We start from the raw sequence: 21,745 nt of genomic DNA on the forward strand, positions 1-21,745 counted from the left end.
CGCGTAACCTAATCCGTAGGTTCTGCGTTGGTGTAACGCGGGACCATAAATCAGCCTTTATTCTGGCGAGATCTTCGCAACAACGGACAAGCGAGTGATTATGTACATTCACTGAGTGAATATTATGAAAGTATTTTCTCGCTAGAAATGTAATAAAAATGCATTTTTGTGCAGAAACTAACTCAAAATATTGATTTTATTCACAAAAAATTTAGAAATGTCCGCCATGTTTTTTTGTTTGATTCTGTCTGCAAATGATGCATTCTGGGAAATTTTTCTAGCCCTCGGTCGCAAAGTCAGTATCTGAAATCCCTGGCTCTGTAGGGCCAGATTCATACACACTAACCCTCGTTATGTCCACTAGCCCTACATGCAAAGAGGAATTGGGACACCACTACCCTCATGGGAACGCGCAAAATTTACGGGTAGGGATGAAAAGTAGGAGTAGGGGGAGTATTGGGACAGGCCTAAGCACCAGCTGAAGGCAGGTGGGGTTTTCCTGGTGAAGGCCAGAGTGTTGCAAGAGTGTTGTTTCAGTCAAAACATGTACAAAGTACATTTGAACTTGTTTTCGTGAACGTGTTTTCTTGGAGCTGGTATGTTTTGAAGGAGTTTTCAGTGGACGTGGGGACGAGTGTGTCGTTCCCACGTCAACCCTCTCACCTGTGAAAGCAACAGGTGCAGAAATGCTGCTCATCTGGAAAGGGCAGTAGGGCGTGTTTTGATCAATACCTATCACTGACACTGCATTTAGATCACCCAGAATATTATTATTTTGTGGAAAAAAAAAAAAAAAAAAAAAAAAAAAAAAGGTATAATATCTAACCTTTCAGGAGCACACTACAGAGGTTTTGTATATCTTTATGTTTTTTCAAACTGAAAGTAATTAACAAGGTTTAATTTACTATCCACTGCCTTTTTACTTAGACTCCACCTTTTCACTGCTGTTACCCTGAACAGGACGTGGTGGTTTTTAACAAACTGTGTTCAGAAGAATCCTGTATCTTTGATTTCAGTGTAAAACAACACGTAATGATGCTTCTGCTCACCATTGTTACTGCAGTTTTTGTTGTCTTTATCAGATGCCTCTTCCTCAACCTAAAACAAAGAAAAAAACACACATGAAAGTTCATATCAGTTTAAAAAAAGACTCATGAAAGCTGCCAGTGGGTTATATATCATTAATGAAGAAAGGAAGAATATGCTAAGTTTAGACAATCAGAGCTGGCAAGGCGTCATCAGTTTTGTAGAATGAGAGAGGAAAGGAGTTGTCCTTACCTGTTTCCTCCATTTCAGCTCACAAAAGACTCGCTCGAAACACTCGTGCATGTAGTTGAACTGGGAGGAAAACAAGCACAAAAACTCTTACTCAGGCTGCTAGTGCAGCACAAGTATGTTTTAACAGTCCTCTTTGCTTTTTCCTTGTGAATAATTGAACATTAGATGTGAAGAAAAGAGGGGTGATTATTAAATCTTATATAAAAAGGTAAATATGATGAGTTACATTTACTTATTTAATAAAACAAAAAATGTTTTTCTTCTGTACGCTTCTTTTTTTTTGTAACAAGCTAACTAGTTTTATAAACTAGGTCACCTATAGAAGACTGTTTTAGTAATGCAACAGCACTGGGATTACCGGTATGTACACATTTATTGATTATAACCTCATTACAGCCTCATTTGAACAGTTTTAAGTTAAAACTGAATTTTACCTTGAATTTCTCCAGCCAATCAATGAGGACTGACGAAATATTTATGACTATGTCTTTAAAACCATGTCAGAAAAGGCTCAGCACAGTATACCATGCTATAGCGTTATATTTCAGTCATGCAACAACAGATACGAAAAGTATATACCACGTATTTTCTGGACTATAAGACGCTACTTTTTTCATAGGTTTTCAACCATGCAGCTTATACAAAGGTGCAGCTATTCTGTGGATTTTTCTTCCACCGCTCGGGGCGCTCTAACCTGAATTAGAATCAAAACTAAGACAAAATAAATGCAAAGAAGAATACACTACTTCTTCTTTAGCAGATAGAAGTAGAAGCAGATTTCAAACAGATAAATAGATAAATAAATACTGGTTATTTTCTCTTGGTTCTGTCCCGTTTTAATCAGCAAAGTTGCTGCCGTGTTAAAAGACACTGTTAGGAAAGGATCTATTTAGGTACAAACATGTACATCATTTACAGTTCAAAATCCTTCTGTACATGTAGTAATTATCTAATCTAACAACATAAATATCTGCAGCTTGCATATCTTTTTTTTTTTTTAATAGAGCTTATATGTATATCTTTTTTTAAATAATTTTTTTAAAAATAGAGCGGGTGCGGCTTATAGTCCAGAAAATACGGTAGTTACTTCTAAAAGAAGTCAGAACTGTACACTTAAATTGGTCAACAGGTTGTGCTTGACATTGCTTGACTAAATTTAATGTACTACAATGCATACGCTGAACCTCATGTGTCTAGATATCAATCCTGACTTTGACATGATAACATAGAAACACTCACCGGCCACTTTATTAGCTGGTTTAATAAAGTACCTAAAGAAATGGCTGGTGAATGTACAAGATTTTGTCCCAGCCTTGATTTGATATCTGCCAAAACTTTTTACTCATATTATATATTGAAATTAAATCAAACCCTTTTGTTTTTGTATCTTTAAAGACATTACAGAAGAAGTTTCATCTCTCTTTAAGCCTTTGCTTCAGTGGACACGTTGCTCCTAATTCTGAATGGTATTCTGAAAACTGTCAAGGGTTCTATTTTAATTAAATTCATGAACTTGTCGAGGGCTGGATTAAGGTAATATTTCTAAACGTGTTGGCCTGGTCCAGGTCTGTGATGTGGATAGTTTGGTGGCCATTATGCATCATCCCTTCATTCAAATCAATAAACTTTATTAATCCATGAAGAGAAATTCATTCATTTCTTACTGTGACAAGACACTGTTTTATTGTTTTTAGCAGTAGCTGCATTCTATTATGTTATCTATAAATCCATGAAAATGTATTCCCAGGTATTCATATGTGCATGCACGTGTTTTCTTTCGAACTAAAACTTGAGACTTTGATGGAAAAAAAACATCCATCTCAAGACCAAAAGCTTAATAACGTGTCAAAATGCAGAGGACTTGAATAAAGACACTTACATATGGAGTAAAAATCTTAACCCAGCGAGGTTTCTTCTCTCCTCTGGCGTACTCGAAGCAGAAAGCCATCCCCTCCTCGTCCGTGTCCCAGCGCTGCATCTCTGCCCACTCAAACGCTATCACCTGGTTCTGATGGAGACACAATTACAGCTGCTTAAATCAAGGTTTGCCCAAGTTACTATCTGTCATAATGACTTGATTCAGTATTTGGGTAAATCAATTCATAGAAAATAAATATACAAAAAGGTGAAAGCCATATTTTAGAAAAAAAATTAAAATACATGAATGTATTTTAAGGCCCAGTCCCAATCCCCCCCTAGTCCTACTTTTCATCACTACCCCTAAATTTTACGCGTTCCTGTGAGGGTAGTGGTGTCCCAATTCCTCTTTGCATGTAGGGCTAGTGGACATAACGAGGGCTAGTGTGTATGAATCTAGCCCTACAGAGCGAGGGATTTCAGATACTGACTTCGCGACCGAGGGCTAGAAAAATTTCCCAGAATGCATCATTTGCAGACAGAATCAAACAAAAAAACATGGCGGACATTTCTTATTTTTTAGTGAATAAAATCAATATTTTTATGTTCGTTTCTGCATAAAAATGCGTTTTGATTACATTTCTAGCGAGAAATATATATTTTACTTTCATAATATTCACTCAGTGAATGTACATAATCACTCGTTTGCCTGTTGTTGCGAAGTCTTTTCAGATCTCGCCAGAATAAAGGCTGATTTATGGTTCCACGTTATACCAACGCAGACCCTACGGTGTAGGTTACGCGGTGACGCACGCCGTACGCCGTACGCCGCAGCTTACACCGCAGGCTCTGCGCCGATTTAACGCGGAACCATAAATCAGCTCCCGAGCCGGCGGCTCTTCTCATCCCCGGAAAAAATCGGATCAAAATTTGGATAAACTGAGCCCAGGTTGGGGATCTTAACGGTTACTTTTACGCCTGAAAAAATATTAAAACTTAATAAAGTGTCATATTAACAGCGCTACAGCTGAAATTAAAACAGCTTTTATCTCTGGGCTTCCTGATATGGTGTGACGTTTGTGCAAACGTAACTACGCAGTCGCTTACGTACCCGAACGTAAACCACGCAGTGACGTAGCAAGTGGTGTCCCAATCCCTAGGGAACATTACAAGGGCCCTACGCCTGTGGCTTCATTTTTAGGGCTAGTGGTAGAAAGTAGGCTGAACATTGAGATTGGCCCTAAAGCAGCAGAGACGGACTCACCTCCAGCGTGCCGTCCTCGGTACAAGCGTGCAGCTTGAAGTGATGGATGCTGATGGCTGTGATGACGTGGCCCTTCCTCCTGGAGTCGCAGGAGCAGTGGGGGAACACCACCTCGTTGTAGCCCTCACACGACCGCAGCAGGTTCAGGTACTAAGAACAGAAGTACACGTCCTTATGACTGTGAGTATTAACCCCCATGAAGCAAATAAAGGAAGCACTGTAAATCTAAAATTAATGTTATCATTTAGGTGTTCCATTTTGGCGCACATAAAATAAGTAAATAAAATATTACCACATAGTGTACACTTCCTTGTACGTAAGGGGATGCAGAGAAGGGTTTCTCAATATCTCAATATTTTGCTTTCTCCCCCTCACGCTAACGCTCCACAAACGTCAATATATAAACCCCAGAGCTTTATCTTTATTTGTATCCTAGAGGGATGTTTTCCAACAAGTGAAATGGTTTCAGACACTTTCTGTCCATTTTAAATTAAATGTTTTGGTGATGGCCCTGGTCAGTAGGGGGAAAGTGTAGTCATTCCGATCTTCCCTGAACAAAGACGAGTCTGTGGTACTGACCGTAGCCATCTTGCGCTGCTCTGCCAGTTTCTGCAGCTGGTAGGATTTGTCCTCTGTTTTTATGAATCCCTTCTTCACATCATCCAGTGCCTAGGAAGACAGGGAGTGGGGGGCGTGAAGACATACAACACCATTTATTAGTCAAGGGGTGCAGAGCACAAATCATTACACAGACGTGCACATGAGCACGCTCATTTAGCCAGAACAGTACGTGCCGCAAGTGAACAAGTTCAAATCATAAAATGTAATCACCTAGTCAACCGACAACGCAAATCAATATGCCAATAATACAACCCAGCTGCAGATACAACCCATCAACTGCTGCGGTGAATCTAAAGACTCATCAAATCGCCAGTTACCTTCGAATTTCAAAGCTGTTCAAGGAGTTTTTTTTTATTTTTTTTTTAGGTTTTAGTTCACCAACAGCCCTCAGAGTATAATATTTGGATCCAACAAGTTTGTGATTTCAGGAAAGAAAAAAAAAAAAATCTAAACATCTACTATCAATAGTAGACTATAGTATTCTGCAAATTATGTTTAAAGCTCATAAAAAAAACTTTACCAATCAACATTCAGAAAAGATTTGAAAAAAGAGAAAGCAAGTATAACTTAAAAGGAACAGAGATTTAAAAAAAAAAACAAGATTCAGGACTAAATTGATGGAACGTTGTGTTTCTGTGAAAGGAATCAGTTTATGGAACAATCTGAACAAAGAAAACAAAGAATCCAAATCAAACATTACATTCAAAAGAACAATTAAAGCCTGTATGTTAAGTAAATTTAATGAAATATGTTAGTTAAGTTTGATTGACATACCCAAAGCCGGCAGGAACTTTATTCTATTTTAGTTTTTTATTTACTTAGTTTTTTTAAATTTTTTATTTATGTTATTTGTTAATTTATTTCTTGGAAAAAGGGGCAGATTAGATAAGATTTTTCTTCTTTCTGCTCCTTTTTCATTCACAATTTATGAACATTTGTATTTGTATTTGTATTGAATTGTTAGTTTTATTTTTTGAATGAAATAAAGAATAAAATGAAATTAAATAGTAGTTCAACATCACATAGACACCTTGTGACGAGCAGATGAATCCAGATGACTCAAGGAAAGCTAAAATTATAGTTAATTTTGCAGCCAACCAGACACATCGCAAAATAGTTATAACACTACTCCAAAACTGCTGCTGCTAATAATAATAATAATAATAATAATAATAATAATACACCACGTACACACTGATTTATTTAAGTACTATACAGTGGGGAGAACAAGTATTTGTTACATTGCAGATTTTGCAGGTTTGCCCACTTGCAAAGCATGTAGAAGTCTGTAATTTTTACCATAGGTAAACTGTTAGTGACAGAATCTAAAACAAAAATCCATAAAATGGCATTGTATAATTTTTAATTAATTTGCATTATATTGTATGAAGTAAGTCTTTGATACGTGAGAAAAACAGATGTTAATATTTGTTATAGAAACCTTTGTTAGCAATAACAGAGATCAGAGTTTTCCTGTGGTTCTTGAGCAGGTTTAGACAAACTGCAGCAGGAGTTTTGGCCCACTCCTCCACACAGATCCTTCAGGTTTCAGGGCGGTGTCTGGGAAATACAGACTTTCAGGACCTTCCAAAAATGTTCTATTGGGTTCAGGACTGGAGACTACCAGGCTACTAGTGTCATGTAGCAGACGCTTTAGGCCAGGCCACTCCAGGACCTTGAGATGCTTTTAACGGTTTCAGGTTGTTGTCATGCTGGAAGACCCAGCCAACCCATCTTCATTGACTGCATATAAACGTAGTCAATGACTACGTTTACATGCAGTCAAAATTCGGGTTATTGCTAATATTCCGGTTACTGAAACATTTGGAATATTCTGTTTACATGGTAATTAATCATTTGGGATATCTCAATCAAACCAGCGACGCACCGAGAACATCATTACGCAATTGCCGCCATTTCCGCTTCTTCTTCCTGTATCCAAAGCCAAAATAAATGCTGCCTCGCGCAACTTCTTTTAAATCTGTCTATCCCGGTACTTTCTACCGTCTACAAATGCAGAAATGTTCATATCCTTCATTACATTTATGAAGTGATTAGTCTCCTCCTGGTCTTGGTTTCTCCGTGTTTATAAGAACTTCCTGGACTCAAAAGACCAGGATTCCTTGTGAACAGAGAATGCGCAGAAAACAAATTCCTGTTCCGTTTGATGGGGATATTCTGTTTGGCGTTTACATGACCCAATATTCGGGTTTTAAAAGGAGTAACCCAGGGCTCATATTCAGGTTTTTAAAACCGGAATATGAGCAAATTCTGGTTATTCAAAGGGGTTATTGGTGTTTACATGGTCGTGCAAAACTGGGTTATTGCTAATATTTGGGTTTTAAAAGGGTTACTGACTGCATGTAAATGCAGTGAATGTTCTTACTGAGTGAAGAAGGTTGTGGCCAAAATCTCACGATACATGGCCCCATCCATCCTCAGCTCAATACGGTGCAGTTGTCCTGTTCCCTTTGCAGAAAAGCATCCCCAAAGAATGATGTTTCCACCTCCATGCTCCACGGTTGGAATAGTGTTCTTGAGGTTGTGCTCGTTCTTTCTCCAAACACAGCGAGTTGAGTTTAGACCAAAAAGCTCAATCGTTGTCTCCTCCTCTCATCCAAATGGTCACTGGGCAAACTTCAGATAGACCTTGAGCAGGGGGACCTTGCATGCGCTGCAGGATTTTAATCCATGACAACGTAGTGTGTTACTAATGGTTTTCTTTGAGACTGTGGTCCCAGCTCTCTTCAGGTCATTGACCAGGTCCTGCCATGTAGTTCTGGGCTGATCCCTCACCTTCCACATGATCATTGATGCCCCACGAGGCATGGAGCCTGACCAGGGCTTCTCAAAGGAGACCTATTATGGCATTTAATGTCTATTTTAAACAGGCCTTGAATGTCTTAAAAACAAGCTTTTGATTGTTTTTTTCTATATAAATTAGAAATTCAGCCTCTGGGCCATGTCTTTATCTTTACCGTTTCTAACCTTCTGTGGGATTCTGAGTGGGCGGGGCTATGATAATGAGGCTCTCTGCTGATTGGCTGGCTGAATGAAGTGTAGCAGGGGAGGGAACAAAGCCTCTCTGGGCAGAAGAGCAGCGGCTCCGTACACTATTAAGGCTGATTTATGGTTCCGTGTTACACCAACCCAGAGCCTACGGCGTAGGGTCTACGTCGATTTAACGCGGAACCGTAATTCAGGCTTTAAACCGTGTCCTAACTGCATGCGATGCGAGCAAGCGTCAGCGACAAGATAAATTCCATTGCTTTATTTTCTATTGACTGTCCTAACTGGCCGCAGCGCTGCCGTTTTGAGCTGAACATTTGTCGGACGCCCTGCTTCTATTTTCTTCCTGTCGCTCGCGTTGAAAGCCGGTTGAAAGCGCTGTAGGAAACAGTCATGGATGAGGAACGGCTGATCCAGTTAGTTGAAATGAGAAGTTATCTCTATGATTCCTCCTCATTTCACTACAAAAACCTCAATAAAGTGGCAGCTGCTGGAGGGAGATGGACAAAGAGCGTCCGATGTCACGCAGTGCTACGCGATAGTCGGATGCTCGCATGCAGTTACACGGTTTAATAGTTGTGGGCGTGATTTGCATTTTGGTTACGTAACGAAAATGCGCCGAATCTGAACGGCTCGTAGGAGTCACATCACACTGGATGGATCATCCGGGCGGCTGTACAGACACTGCAGAATTTGGTTGCTTTCCTCCTTCTCTGAGTTGCTGAGGGGAGACCACTTTATATATGTTAAAGCAAGAGAAAATGTTTTTCATAATAGGTCCCCTTTAAAGAAGAACTATGATTATTACCTGGTGGAAGCAGTAGTGCAGTGCTAGAGGGTTATCTCTGAGAAACTCCTCCTCCTGGACGCTAAACAACCATTTTCGGAGCGCTAAACAAGTTCCTGGAACAGCTGACGTGTAGTTCTGCACATAAAGCTTGTGGGGGAACTCGTTGGGCGCCAGCTTCCTCACTGAAAGAAAAAGGAAAAAAAAAAGAGAAAAAGATGATGACTAGCAGGATGTGCTATTAAAAACATAACTGTGTCTATACTTAATTACCTGCCCTTGCTGTTCAGCATTACACACATACCCTGAGGTAAAATAAATTAAACTCACCAGCGGGACAATACAAGGCTTTATTTAGAAAACAGCTGGTCATGTGATAAACTTGCCCTTTGTGGGCTTTAAAATACACAATAGAACATACTGTATCTCATGGTCTGATACGTTATATAAAAGATATATAAAAATGAGGACAAATGTCTTACCAAAGGAATGATTGATAACTTCAAAAAGGGCAAAGTAGCTTGCCATTATACTGTCCATTCCAACTTTCATCACTAATGCCTAAAAAAAGAGCGAGACAGTCAGTTATACATGTAACAGCTGACAGAACCTGAGTTCTGGTTTTTAGTTTTACAGGACTGTCTAAACAAATTAGAATATAGGGATTTTCTGTAATGCAATTAAAAAAACAAAAATGTCATACATTCTGGATTCATTACAAATCAACTGAAATATTGCAAGCCTTTTATTATTTTAATATTGCTGATCATGGCTTACAGTTTAAGAAAACTCAAATATCCTATCTCAAAAAATTTGAATGAATATTCTGGGAATGTTAATCTTAAACTGACAAACATAATCAGCAATATTAAAATAATAAAAGGCTTGCAATGTTTCAGTTGATTTGTAATGAATCCAGAATGTATTTTTTTTTTTTTTTTTTTTTTTTTTTTTTTTTTTTAATTGCATTACAGAAAATAAAGAACTTTATCAAAATATTCTAATTTTCTGAGACAGTCCTGTAGTTTATTTAGCACATACAATAAAAATAACATCACACACATAAGTGCAGTTAAAAGAAACTGTGCAGGGAGGAGCGAGCAAGCCAGTAGGCGTATGAGGAGCCCCCACCTAATAACATTTAACAATATAGTTACGAGGATACAAAATCATAAAATAAAATAAAATAAAATAATACATCATAAAAATTGCGTGCAGAACATGAACGAAAATAAAAAATTACTGTTGACCTATAAAGACATGATCATGAAAATATGAATATTATGCCGAACAAGTGGCAACACAGAAGTACAGAACCTGAAGCTCTAAATCAGGGGTGTCAAATGTGCGGCCCGAGAGAGGTTTTCATGCGGCTCGCGAGAAGTTTCCAACGCAAAAAAACGAAATGTTAATTTACTAAAAAGGAAGGCATAAATAATTGCCATGAATCGCAGCAGATCCGATAATATATTTCTTCTACAAATCCGTTGTTATTCCACAAATAGAGCAGTTTTCGACATTTTTTTTTGTTTTCTAGAAGGCATTTGCCGATTTTATTTCTTTGTAGACGGTCGTTTATTTTTATTAACTGACTACTATTATATATTTTCGCAGGAAAAATATCACTAAAAAAGATGATAGAAGATATTTATTTGAAGAATTTCAGTTTTGAATACGAGGATAGTGACAAAGTAAAACAGTTAAAAAAGAAGTCCTGACTTTTTCGGCACACTGGCGTAAATATCCGCGCCAATTTTTAAAAATAAATACACTTAATTGTACTGGAAAAATCTCTAAATAACAAAGAAACACTCTCGGATGTAATAAGAAAGATTTTGCTTTTAATTAAATTTCCTATAAAAAAGCGAAATATAAAAAAAACATACTTGTTTCTGTTTATCTTTGTAAAATGATATTAAAAGTATAAAAATTAGTTTGACACCCCTGCTCTAAATTTAAATCCTAATGCACTTATTGATCTAGTAAAACAATAAACTGTACATTTTAGATAGAAATGTGCTCTTACCTGGTACACCTGGTCCGTGGTGCTGTTTTTACGGACTCTGACAGAGATGGTGGTCTTGTCTGGCAGCGCTATCCGCAGTTCCACATCTGTCACTCCGTTGTAATTCTGTACAGAGAAGCAAAACATAGTGAGGACACGAGAAGAGCAGGATGTACTTCTGGGGATTATCAAGTCTTTGTACGAGTAATCACGTCTGCCTTTGTTTGAGTTACTGTTTAACTTCTCACTTTCATCAATCCTTACAAGTAGAGCTGCTAGCGAGCTTCCTTCAGGAAACTCCAAATGTCCTGACAAGTGTTGATGCTCGTTGAGACAAATGGACATCTTTTTCCAATCGTAAAAACCCAGAAAAGGCTAAACGAACATGCTCAAGCCACATCAGACGGCCATGAAACACTAAAGAACCTGACATCTACTACTTTCCAGCTCCTAAACACAAAGGAAAAGCATCAATAACCTTTTAAGTGTGATTTATGCTTCTACGTCAAACCAAAAAAGTATGTTCCCTGCAGCTGCTCTGCTGTAACCTTCACCTAAACCTTCACCTTCTCAGAGATGAAACTTCACATAGAATTGTCAGTGACTGCAACAAGTGTGATAAGTGCTTACTTTCAGGTATTACTCGCTAGTGCAATTCTTTGTAGTTTTCAAGTCAAATTGAGAAATAAAATTCTGTAATGTCAGTGAAAATTCCTGTTTCATCGCATTAACCCTTGTACCGTCTTTGGGTCAAAATTACCTAATTCTCCTATCCTTCTTTCCTCCTGCTCTCTCCTTCCTTCTTCCCTTCCTCTTTTCTTCATTTCTTCCTTCTTTTCTCCCTTCCCTCCTTGTTTCCTCCTTTCCTTCTTTTCTTTATTCCTCCCTTCTTTTCTCCCTTCCTTCTTTTCTTTATTCCTCCCTTCTTTTCTCCCTTCCTTATTTTCTTTATTCCTTCCTTCTTTCCTCCCTTCCTCTTTTTTTTCTCCCTTCTTTTTCCCTCCCTTCCTCTTTTTTTTCTCCCTTCTTTTTCCCTCCCTTCCTCCCTTCCTCTTTTTTTTCCTTCCTTCCTTCCTTCCTTCCTTCCTTCCTTCCTTCCTTCCTTCCTTCCTTCCTTCCTTCCTTCCTTCCTTCCTTCCTTCCTTCCTTCCTTCCTTCCTTCCTTCCTTCCTTCCTTCCTTCCTTCCTTCCTTCCTTCCTTCCTTCCTTCCTTCCTTCCTTCCTTCCTTCCTTCCTTCCTTCCTTCCTTCCTTCCTTCCTTCCTTCCTTCCTTCCTTCCTTCCTTCCTTCCTTCCTTCCTTCCTTCCTTCCTTCCTTCCTTCCTTCCTTCCTTCCTTCCTTCCTTCCTTCACCAGAAGACAGCACAAGGGTTAATTTAATTATTTAAATTATTTAATTGGAGCCGGCCTCCAGCGACCAGTCGAGGAACTGCAATGGATCTTAACTTCTGCATGAGACTCAAACTGGAAGTTAGATGGTTGCTGCTCGGTCCGAGCTACATACAGGAAGTGAACAAATATATATAACTTATATTGTTGAAGATGTGAAGCTACACCACCATCTAGAAATTGGTGCTTTAATTACAGAACAAGACAACAACAAACAAATATAAAACACCAAAAACAACTTAGGTCCCATATGTAGGCTGCAACGTTTCATTGTTTCCATGTAAAAGTATCAATCCAGTTTTATACACAGCCCTTTTAAGGCATTTTGCCAATGTTCTGCTCTTTTGCGTCTACGTGTGACCCCGAGGTGAAATGGCCCAACATATTGTTGCACCTCCGTTCTGCTTCTAGAAGCAGTAATAGATAGACACTGTGAGTTTTAGTGGTGGAACATGTTACTCTTTAAGAGCAGCCCTGTCACTCAAAATAATTCCACCATGTGAATAAAAGATTCACTGTGTGTATTTACAAACTGATGCATTTGGTTTCTGACTTCACTAAAAGTATCAGTTTAATAAGGGTGGCTGTTTTGCGCCAACATGGCGTGACTGATGTTTGCAAGAGAACTAAGTTTTATCCTTTCTTAGGGCTGCTCTGAATGCATGTTTTTGAATTATCCACAAATGCTCATCCTACCAATATTTGGTTTGTCCCTTCTGGGATACTCGAATAAAATGGCAAAAAGAGGAGAACAGCAACCTGTTGCTTTTTTGGGATATAAATTGCTTGTTCTAAGATGAAAATATATTTCTAATTTTCACAAAATTCTACAACAATGTAAACTTAGTAACAAATATTGCCGTATATGAACTTATAACAAAACATTTTCCAAAAAAGGGAAGGGAAGAAGGAAGGAGAGGGAAGGAAGGAAGGAAGGAAGGAAGGAAGGAAGGAAGGAAGGAAGGAAGGAAGGAAGGAAGGAAGGAAGGAAAGAAAGAAATGAGTCTGAAAGAAAGAAAGAAAGAAAGAAAGAAAGAAAGAAAGAAAGGAGCCAGAAAGAAAGGAGCCAGAAAGAAAGAAAGAAAGAAAAACGTACGTGTGCGTGAAGGAAGGAAGGAAGGAAGGAAGGAAAGAAAGAAATGAGCCAGAAAGAAAGAAAGAAAGAAAGAAAGAAAGAAAGAAGGAAATAAATGAGCCAGAAAGAAAGAAAAGAAGAAAGAAAGAAAGAAAGAAAGAAATGAGCCAGAAAGAAAGACAGAAAAAAATGAGCAAGAAAGAAAGAAAGAAAGGCGGAAGGTGGATCTGAGAGCGAGGAGTCATTCCAGTTTTTCAGTACAGGTGTAAATCATTTAATTGGTTTTTATTAATTCAATTTAATTGGTGTAGTTTAGTAGCATTTAGTATCTTTTACAGCAGTGTTTTGGGGGCTCCAGAGACTGAATGTGGTGATAGATTTATAGTTACAAAGGTGGAGTTGAATTGGTATTTTTTCTATCATCATTTTTATCGTTATCGGGATAAATGCCAGAAATTATCGTGATACATTTTTTAGTCCATACCGCCCATCCCTAGTAACAAACCGAAAGAAAAATGCACATAGGTAAGGGGAAAATAAAAATCCTACTTTAGAAAAAATGTAAAACAGAGAACAGAAGAGAAACATACCTCATCTGATTCCGACAGAAACTCCTGCATTATATCACTCTCCCCAATCACCCGAACAGAACACACTAGAGACGAATATAGATAAGAGGAAGAAAAATAGATGAAATCAAATAAACAGTTGAATGGGATTAAAGCTAGTGCTCGGAATTTTCTGAGTTCTAAGAAAAAATAAGTGGATAGATGGTGCATTTATATATGTATTTTCTATTCTAAATCACATTATGTGCACGTAATTATAGTATGTCCAGACTTGCTGAGGTTTGGGTCACTTTTAAAGGTTTTTTGTGGATGGATGTAAGCTTTATATCATGCAGCAGTTATTCTTTCTGAACACAATGGTTAATATAAAATTCAAGCAGGTGTCCACATCAGCCTACCTCGCTCCAGATATTCCTCCAGGCCTCGACGACGAGCGTCCAGCTGTTGCTCAGAGAGGGTAAAGGGCCATTTACCAGGAATCTTTGGGAAGTTAAAGTTGGAGAATTCCCTCTTCAGGTTCTGGTTCAGGATGGCAAACTCACGGTAGCGTTTTGAGCACAACTGTCTACCTGACATGTACACATTGTACACCTGTGGGCATTGAAAGAAAAACACTATAGCATCATAAAAGATATTCAAAACTGACATATATTATAAATTTCACACAATAAAATACATTTTCAATCTTTTACCCCTTAAGTTTGACGAAAAAAACAGTTTTTATACAGGACTGTCTCAGAAAATTTGAATATTGTGATTTTCTGTAATGCAATTACAAAAACAAAAATGTCATACATTCTGGATTCATTACAAATCAACTGAAATATTGCAAGCTTTTTATTATTTTAATATTGCTGATCATGGCTTACAGTTTAAGAAAACTCAAATATCCTATCTCAAAAAATTTGAATCTTCTGGGAATCTTATTCTTAAACTGTAAGCCATAATCAGCAATATTAAAATAATAAAAGGCTTGCAATATTTCAGTTAATTTGTAATGAATCCAGAATGTATGACATTTTAGTTTTTTTTTTTTTTTTTTTTAAATTGTATTACAGAAAATAAAAAACTTTATCACAATATTCTAATTTTCTGAGACAGTCCTGTATATTATAACTGTCACACAATAAAATACATTGTCTAGTTTGACGAAAAAAAACAAACAGTTTTTATAGGGCATTTTGAAATAAAGCCTTTGGTTACAGCGGCTTAAAAATGCACAAATGAGTGTTGTTTTCTGTATTTGGTTTAAAAGAAAAATGGAAATGAAGGTAATAAGTAAAATATGGCACTCACCACAAACCTCTCAGAGTGCTGTTCCACATGCTTGTATGTAGGAATAGAAATGGGCACAGCTTGCTTGTCGCTGTAGTCGTAGTTGGGTTGGATTTCCTCCACTCCTTCCAATCCATCAGCTTCCTGAGGTGGAACAGACAGCACGGCTAGAACCAGCTCCTTCTCCCCCGCACGGATCAGGTCCACCACCTGCTTGTGGGTCGCACCTTCCACGCTAACCCCGTTGCTAGAAGAAAAGAAGAAGAAAAAAATAGAAATCAGAGAGATATGCAGAAATGGAGCAACTTAGTTTTGTGAGCTCTTCTTTGGTGTAGAACAGGGGTGTCAAACTCATTTTGCTTTTTGCTTTTTCTAATTCATTATTTTTTACTATTGTTAACTAATCCAATATCCGTTTAGTTAATTTTAAAGGAAATATGCACTTTGTTTACACTCTAATTATGTAAAATATATTTCTTCAGGATCTTTTCTTGAAATATCTCAGTTTTTTTCTAATTATGTAAGATAGTTTTAATATCATTTTACAAAGATAAACAGAAACAAGTATGTTTTTTTTATATTTCGCTTTTTTATAGGAAATTTAATTAAAAGCAAAATCTTTCTTATTACATCCGAGGGTGTTTCTTTGTGATTTAGAGATTTTTCCAGTACAATTAAGTGTATTTATTTTTAAAAAGCTCTCTTTGTGGAATAACAATGGATTTGTAGAAGAAATATATTATCGGATATGCTGCGATTCATGGCAATTATTTATGCCTTCCTTTTTAGTAAATTAACATTTCGTTTTTTTGCGTTGGAAACTTCTCGCGGGCCGCACATTTGACACCCCTGGTGTAGAAGATAATCAAACCAAGTATTTTTCTTCTTCAGTTTAAAGAATCTCCAAATATTAGATAATAATAATCAGTTCTGCTTTGCGAGACCGAAGGCCGACAAGTGGAACAATGGACAGAATAAAAGCAACAAAAGATATCAAATTGTATGAGCTACTGTGATAAAATAACTGTATTTCATGCACATTGTTCACATCACGTCTGAAAACTGAAGCTTCATATCATCATTACCGGTACAGATATAGATTACTACATCCATGAATTAAATAACTCATATTACACCATATTTTCAGCATTTGTATTATTTTATTTTCCTGAAGATTACAAGTTTGATACCTGTATCACAGTATAATGTGGTGTAATATTACAGCGTTATCTTTCTTTGATCACAGCACAATTGGAAGTAACCGGGCTATGTTTCCCTTTCCTTTGGTTCTGAAAAGCACTTGTTCTTTGATGAGGCCAGATGGTTCCAGCATCAGGTGTCTCTGCTAATCTTCCCATGAGAAGCGGTAGGACACACGAGAAAGGAATAAAGAAAAAAAGAAAAAAAAAAAGGTTGGGCATCTCCTAAAGTCCCAACAATAAGCCATGCCTTTACAGATGTTTCTAAATGTAATATTTGAAAAATATCACTGATTAAACTGGGAGGTCAAATGGCTAAAGAGAGGGTAGTGAAAATAAAGAGGAGATTGGAAAAAGCTGGTAGCAACGTGGCAGAATATCTGAACTGTTAAACTGAACAGCAAAACGTGGTGCAGAAGAAAACAGAGAAGAACTTGTAATGTCTACAATAGTCAATGACCGCGTTTCCATGCATCAATAACCCTTTTAAAACCCGAATATTAGCAATAACCCGAAATTGCACGGCCATGTAAACACCAATTACTTAAATATATAATAACTTAAACGCATTGTCGATGACTATACATTGTTTGAATTTGTTGATGCTATTTAAAGAAGGTATGATTTTGTATTGTAATACATTACATCTAAATGTTTCTGAATGACTGTAACCTTAAGGTGAGTGTCAAAAAGAGCACTGGTCTTGTTTGACAGAAATCTAGAATACATTTTGTAGTAGAATTTACTTTTTTTTAACTTTTTTTCTTTTCTACGTTTCTTTTCTTTTTCTTCTACTACCTTTTTAGGTTTGCTTTTAATTTGCTTTTAATTTTTGTCTTGTATTGTATTATTTTGTATTTGTATTCTTGTATTATTTTTGTGTCGGACCCCAGGAAGAATAGCTGAAGTTTTGCTGCAGCTAATGGGGATCCAAATAAAACTATAAACTTCAAACCAATAACCCCTTTGAATAACCCAAATTTGCTCATATTTGGGTTTTTAAAAACCCGATTATGACCCCTGGGTTACTCCTTTTAAAACCTGAATATTGGGTCATGTAAACGCCAAACGGAATATCCCCATCAAACGGAACAGGAATTTGTTTTCTGCACATGTTCTGTTCACTAGGAATCTTGGTCTTTTGAGTCCAGGAAGTTCTTATAAACACGGAGAAACCAAGACCAGGAGGAAACTAATCACTTCATAAATGTAATGAAGGATATGAGCATTTCTGCATTTGTAGACGGTAGAAAGTACCGGGATAGTGAGATTTACAAGAAGGTGAGAGAAAAGTTGCACGAAGCAGCATTTGTTTTGAATTTGGATACAGGAAGGAGAAGCGGAAATGACGGGAATTGCGCCATGATGTTCTCCGTGCGTCGCTGGTTTGATCCAGATATCCTGAATGATTAATTACCATGTAAACGGAATATTCTGAATGTTTCAGTAACCGGAATATTAGCAATAACCCGAATTTTGACTGCATGTAAACGTAGTCAGTGATTGGGTAAGTGTGATGTGATGAACTCCTGTACAACCAAGAAGGTCAAACAGCAGAGCAGCTGATACTGGGCACATTTCCTCCCTATGCTGTGTATACCTGTTCTGATTTGAATTTGCATGACGTTGTAAAGCTGACTCAAAGAGGAAGTAAGATACAACAGTGCTACAAAAAAGTGCTACAACTATGCTGCAGTAGTAATGATTATCCAACTAGTTTACAGTAAGTCGTCAGATCTGATAACACTACTAAAACAATGCTACTGATTCAATAATTATCATTGGGCTGAATCCTTACAAAACATAACAGAACCAAATAATGTCTCTTGTGCCAAGAGGGAAGAAATGTTATCATTTGCTTTTTATATTTTGTATTTTAAAAACAGTTAAAATCTGGTGTTCATCAAACTACACATTTTTTAATAAAGGTTGAGTTAACAAATGCTACATTAACACAGATAAAAGAAAACCCAAACTAACAAATAAAAAACATTTGGAGATAAAATGCTGATACTGTTTAAAGTCAGCAAGGTCATTCTCTTGAGATTTTGCAAAATTGTCAAACTGGTTAATACATCACATGATTAGTATTGGTCCCGTCATATGACCTGAGACTTTGTATTTTGAAAAGCACAAAACACAGTCTGAGTAAAGAAAAAAAAAAGAAGAAAAAAAACATTAAAGCCTAAGCAAGCAGACTACAACAGTTTTCCTTATTGGGTTTTTCTGTTCTTCCTTATTTCTACTTTAGCTGAGGGTAAAGGTGAAACAACAAACATATTTCCGTGCCAAAGTCAAAGCAAATGTTCCCTCTCATGAAAAATATTTTGGAAATCATTTTTGGAAATATAGGAACTGCAAGCAGTTATTTAATAATAAGGGTTATCGTCAAGGACTCCAGCATTTGCCCATTTTTACACAAGATGCCTGTATCCCTTCGGTTTATAGTAAAATATGTTCTAATGCATCGGCTATTATAACAATATTATAACAATAACAACAAGATGTGCAATATCTTTATACCTCATACACATCCTACCTGTTTTTTCTTTTTTTCCTTCTAGTACTGCACTACTTTTAATTCCACTGTATACAGGACTGTCTCAGAAAAATAGAATATTGTGATAAAGTTCTTTATTTTCTGTAATGCAATTAAAAAAACAAAAATGTCATACGTTCCGGATTCATTACAAATCAACTGAAATATTGCAAGCCTTTTATGATTTTAATATTGCTGATTATGGCTTACAGTTTAAGATTAAGATTCCCAGAATATTCTATTTTTTTTAGATAGGATATTTGAGTTTTCTTAGTGTAAGCCATGATCAGCAATATTAAAATAATAAAAAGCTTGCAATATTTCAGTTGATTTGTAATGAATCCAGAATGTATGTATATATATATATATATATATATATATATATATTTTTTTTTTTTAATGTCAACTGCTGCTGCACAAAGCGAATAATAATAATAATAATAATAATAATAATAATAATACTACATAACAACCTGACATTGAATGTACATACTGGAAAATAATGTGCAATATCATTCACTGCAACGTGCAATCATGTAAATATCCGTCTGTTATTTTATATACCAGTATTTTTTATTATTATCATTATTGTATATACCAGTACTGTTTATAGTGTGTCATACTCTGATATTATTACTGTATTATTATTATTATTATTATTATTATTATTATTATTATTTCTATTGATGCCTCTTGTTTTGCACTATCCCCTTTGCTGCTGTACACTGCGAATGTTCCCGCTGTGGGACTAATAAAGGAATATCTTATCTTATCTTAATAATAGGTTATAATAATAATAAAATGTCAGCAGACACCACGACGTGCAGTGTTTAAATTGTTTCTCTTCAGGTCCCACTTCCCCCACTGACATCATGTATGTATTTTTGACTGAGGTCTTGCATCACTTTGGTCCTAAACGAAACCTGTACAGACTTTTAAAGGTCTGACCCGATAAGAGCAGCTTTAAGGTCACAGCCCGGAACCACCACTCCTGCTGGAGCTGCTCACACTGTAAACAGTCTCCTGCAGCCAGGGGGGAAACACTGCCATAACTGTCCCCGGACAGGGGCAAAGCACAAATCACCACCCTGCACATGACGGGAATATTACTGTTTTAATGCTGTCTTAACTGCGCAAGTGGCAGATACCTGGCGAGCTAGCCCGCTAAAGGTAATCAACATGCACAGGCTGTTGTCCAACTTATGTAACCCAGATAGCTCTGCTTTTAAAGGCTGGTTTATGGTTCCGCGTTAACAACAACGAGCAAGCGAGTGATTGTACATTCACTGAGTGAATATTATTAAAGTTAAATATATATTTCTCGCTAGAAATGTAATCAAAACGGATTTTTATGCAGAAACTAACTCAAAATATTGATTTTATTCACTAAAAAAAAATATGAATGTTACGCGGCGACGCACACCGTACGATGCGCGTCGCCGCGTACCCTACGCCGTAGACTCTGCGTCGATTTAACGCAGAACCATAATTCAGCCTTTAACCAGCGGTGCATTTTCCCCCTAAAATGCTCCAAATTGCCGCAAATGTGGACATTAACCCTCCATTCTGCTAAAATACAACTTATCTTCCTTTTTTTCTTTAATTCCCCCACATGCGTGAGCCTGGAGCCGGCCCAGCTGGCCTCGGCTGCCCCTGCAGCTCCCCCCGCCTGCAGCAGCCTGATGCTGCGTTCCATTTACCTCGGAAGTCGGAACTCGGAACTGGGAATAACGTCACAGCCGAGTTATCAGCGTTCCAGTTACAAGGTTGGTAAACAAGTTTGTAGTTCGCATATACCACATGAAAAATGTAAATTACACTATAGCAGCATATAATTGCCGAACAATACTTGTATACGACTGATTTAGTGTGACCAAAACTAGAATGAAGTGCTACGAATTTTTACAGAGCTCTCTTCTACTGTTTACAACCGGGGCAGCCATCTTGGAATGGTAACTCGGGGGTGGTGAAGACTCTCCCACTTTCCCAGTGGGAAATCCAACTTCGAGGGGCGTTCCAGTTGAAAAAACCAACTGGGAACTGGGAAATCCCCACTTCCGAGAACAAATGGAACGCGGCATCGGAGCGGGCACTTACACCTCCAGGATCCGGTCCCCCTTGCCGATGCCGGCTCGGTCGGCGGCGCCCCCGGGCAGCACGGCGCTGACGTGCTGCAGCGGAGCGTACAGCTCCCCGTTGATGCTCCGCAGCTGCCCGCCCTCGCTCACTTGGCCGCGGACGTTGAAGCCGTAGCCGGACTCGGACTTGACGATCCGCACCGTGCGGGGACCCGACATGACGGTGGCCGCGACGGCGGTGGTGGTGGCGGAGCCGGGGCCCGCGGTGGAGCTGGTGGAGCTGCTGGAGCCCGGACCGAGGCGGGATGTCTTGGGGGGCGCGGAGCGGGGTTCGTCGCCGCCAACATCCGCCATCTTTCTCGCTGCTGTCCCTCTCCTCCAGAGGGGTGTTTTTAGAGCTGGTTCACAACAACACTCGGGTCTGTGCTGGTCCGTGCTGGTCCGTCCTGGTCCGGTCCTGCCGAGCCTCTACAGACCGACTCTGTTCGGAGGATCCGCCCCCAGAGCCGTCACCAGACCCGGTCACGGGACCAGACACCGGAAGAGAAGAGACTTTCACATCCCTGAGAGGAAAGTTGAAGTTCACTTCAAAACACACAACATCTGTGCGCTTTTTAGTTTATTATTTAAATGTTATATTATATATATATATATATATATATATATATATATATATATATATATATATATATATATATATATATATATATATATATATATATATATATATATATATATAAAGGATTCTTTTTTAATTTTCTGTAATGCAATTAAAAAAACAAAATTGTCATACATTCTGGA

General features: G+C 37.9%; 1 protein-coding gene across 1 annotated transcript in view; it reads right to left on the reverse strand.

The window, feature by feature from the left end:
• LOC133461349 (sorting nexin-27-like) overlaps window positions 1-21,446 on the reverse strand; it is a 28,474-nt gene extending 7,028 nt beyond the window's left edge. The window contains exons 1-12 of the mRNA XM_061742231.1: window positions 20,964-21,446; window positions 15,150-15,375; window positions 14,252-14,444; window positions 13,875-13,939; window positions 10,843-10,947; window positions 9,299-9,377; window positions 8,838-9,001; window positions 4,979-5,068; window positions 4,400-4,549; window positions 3,158-3,286; window positions 1,279-1,338; window positions 1,050-1,098 (exon numbers count right to left, since the gene is read on the reverse strand). Coding sequence (XP_061598215.1) covers window positions 1,050-1,098; window positions 1,279-1,338; window positions 3,158-3,286; window positions 4,400-4,549; window positions 4,979-5,068; window positions 8,838-9,001; window positions 9,299-9,377; window positions 10,843-10,947; window positions 13,875-13,939; window positions 14,252-14,444; window positions 15,150-15,375; window positions 20,964-21,298 — 1,645 coding nt within the window. The 5' untranslated portion in view covers window positions 21,299-21,446. The remainder of the gene's footprint in view (window positions 1-1,049; window positions 1,099-1,278; window positions 1,339-3,157; window positions 3,287-4,399; window positions 4,550-4,978; window positions 5,069-8,837; window positions 9,002-9,298; window positions 9,378-10,842; window positions 10,948-13,874; window positions 13,940-14,251; window positions 14,445-15,149; window positions 15,376-20,963) is intronic.
• Window positions 21,447-21,745: the final 299 nt, after the last annotated feature.

Source organism: Cololabis saira, chromosome 15, assembly GCF_033807715.1.
Source record: "Cololabis saira isolate AMF1-May2022 chromosome 15, fColSai1.1, whole genome shotgun sequence".
Lineage (NCBI taxonomy): Eukaryota > Metazoa > Chordata > Actinopteri > Beloniformes > Belonidae > Cololabis > Cololabis saira.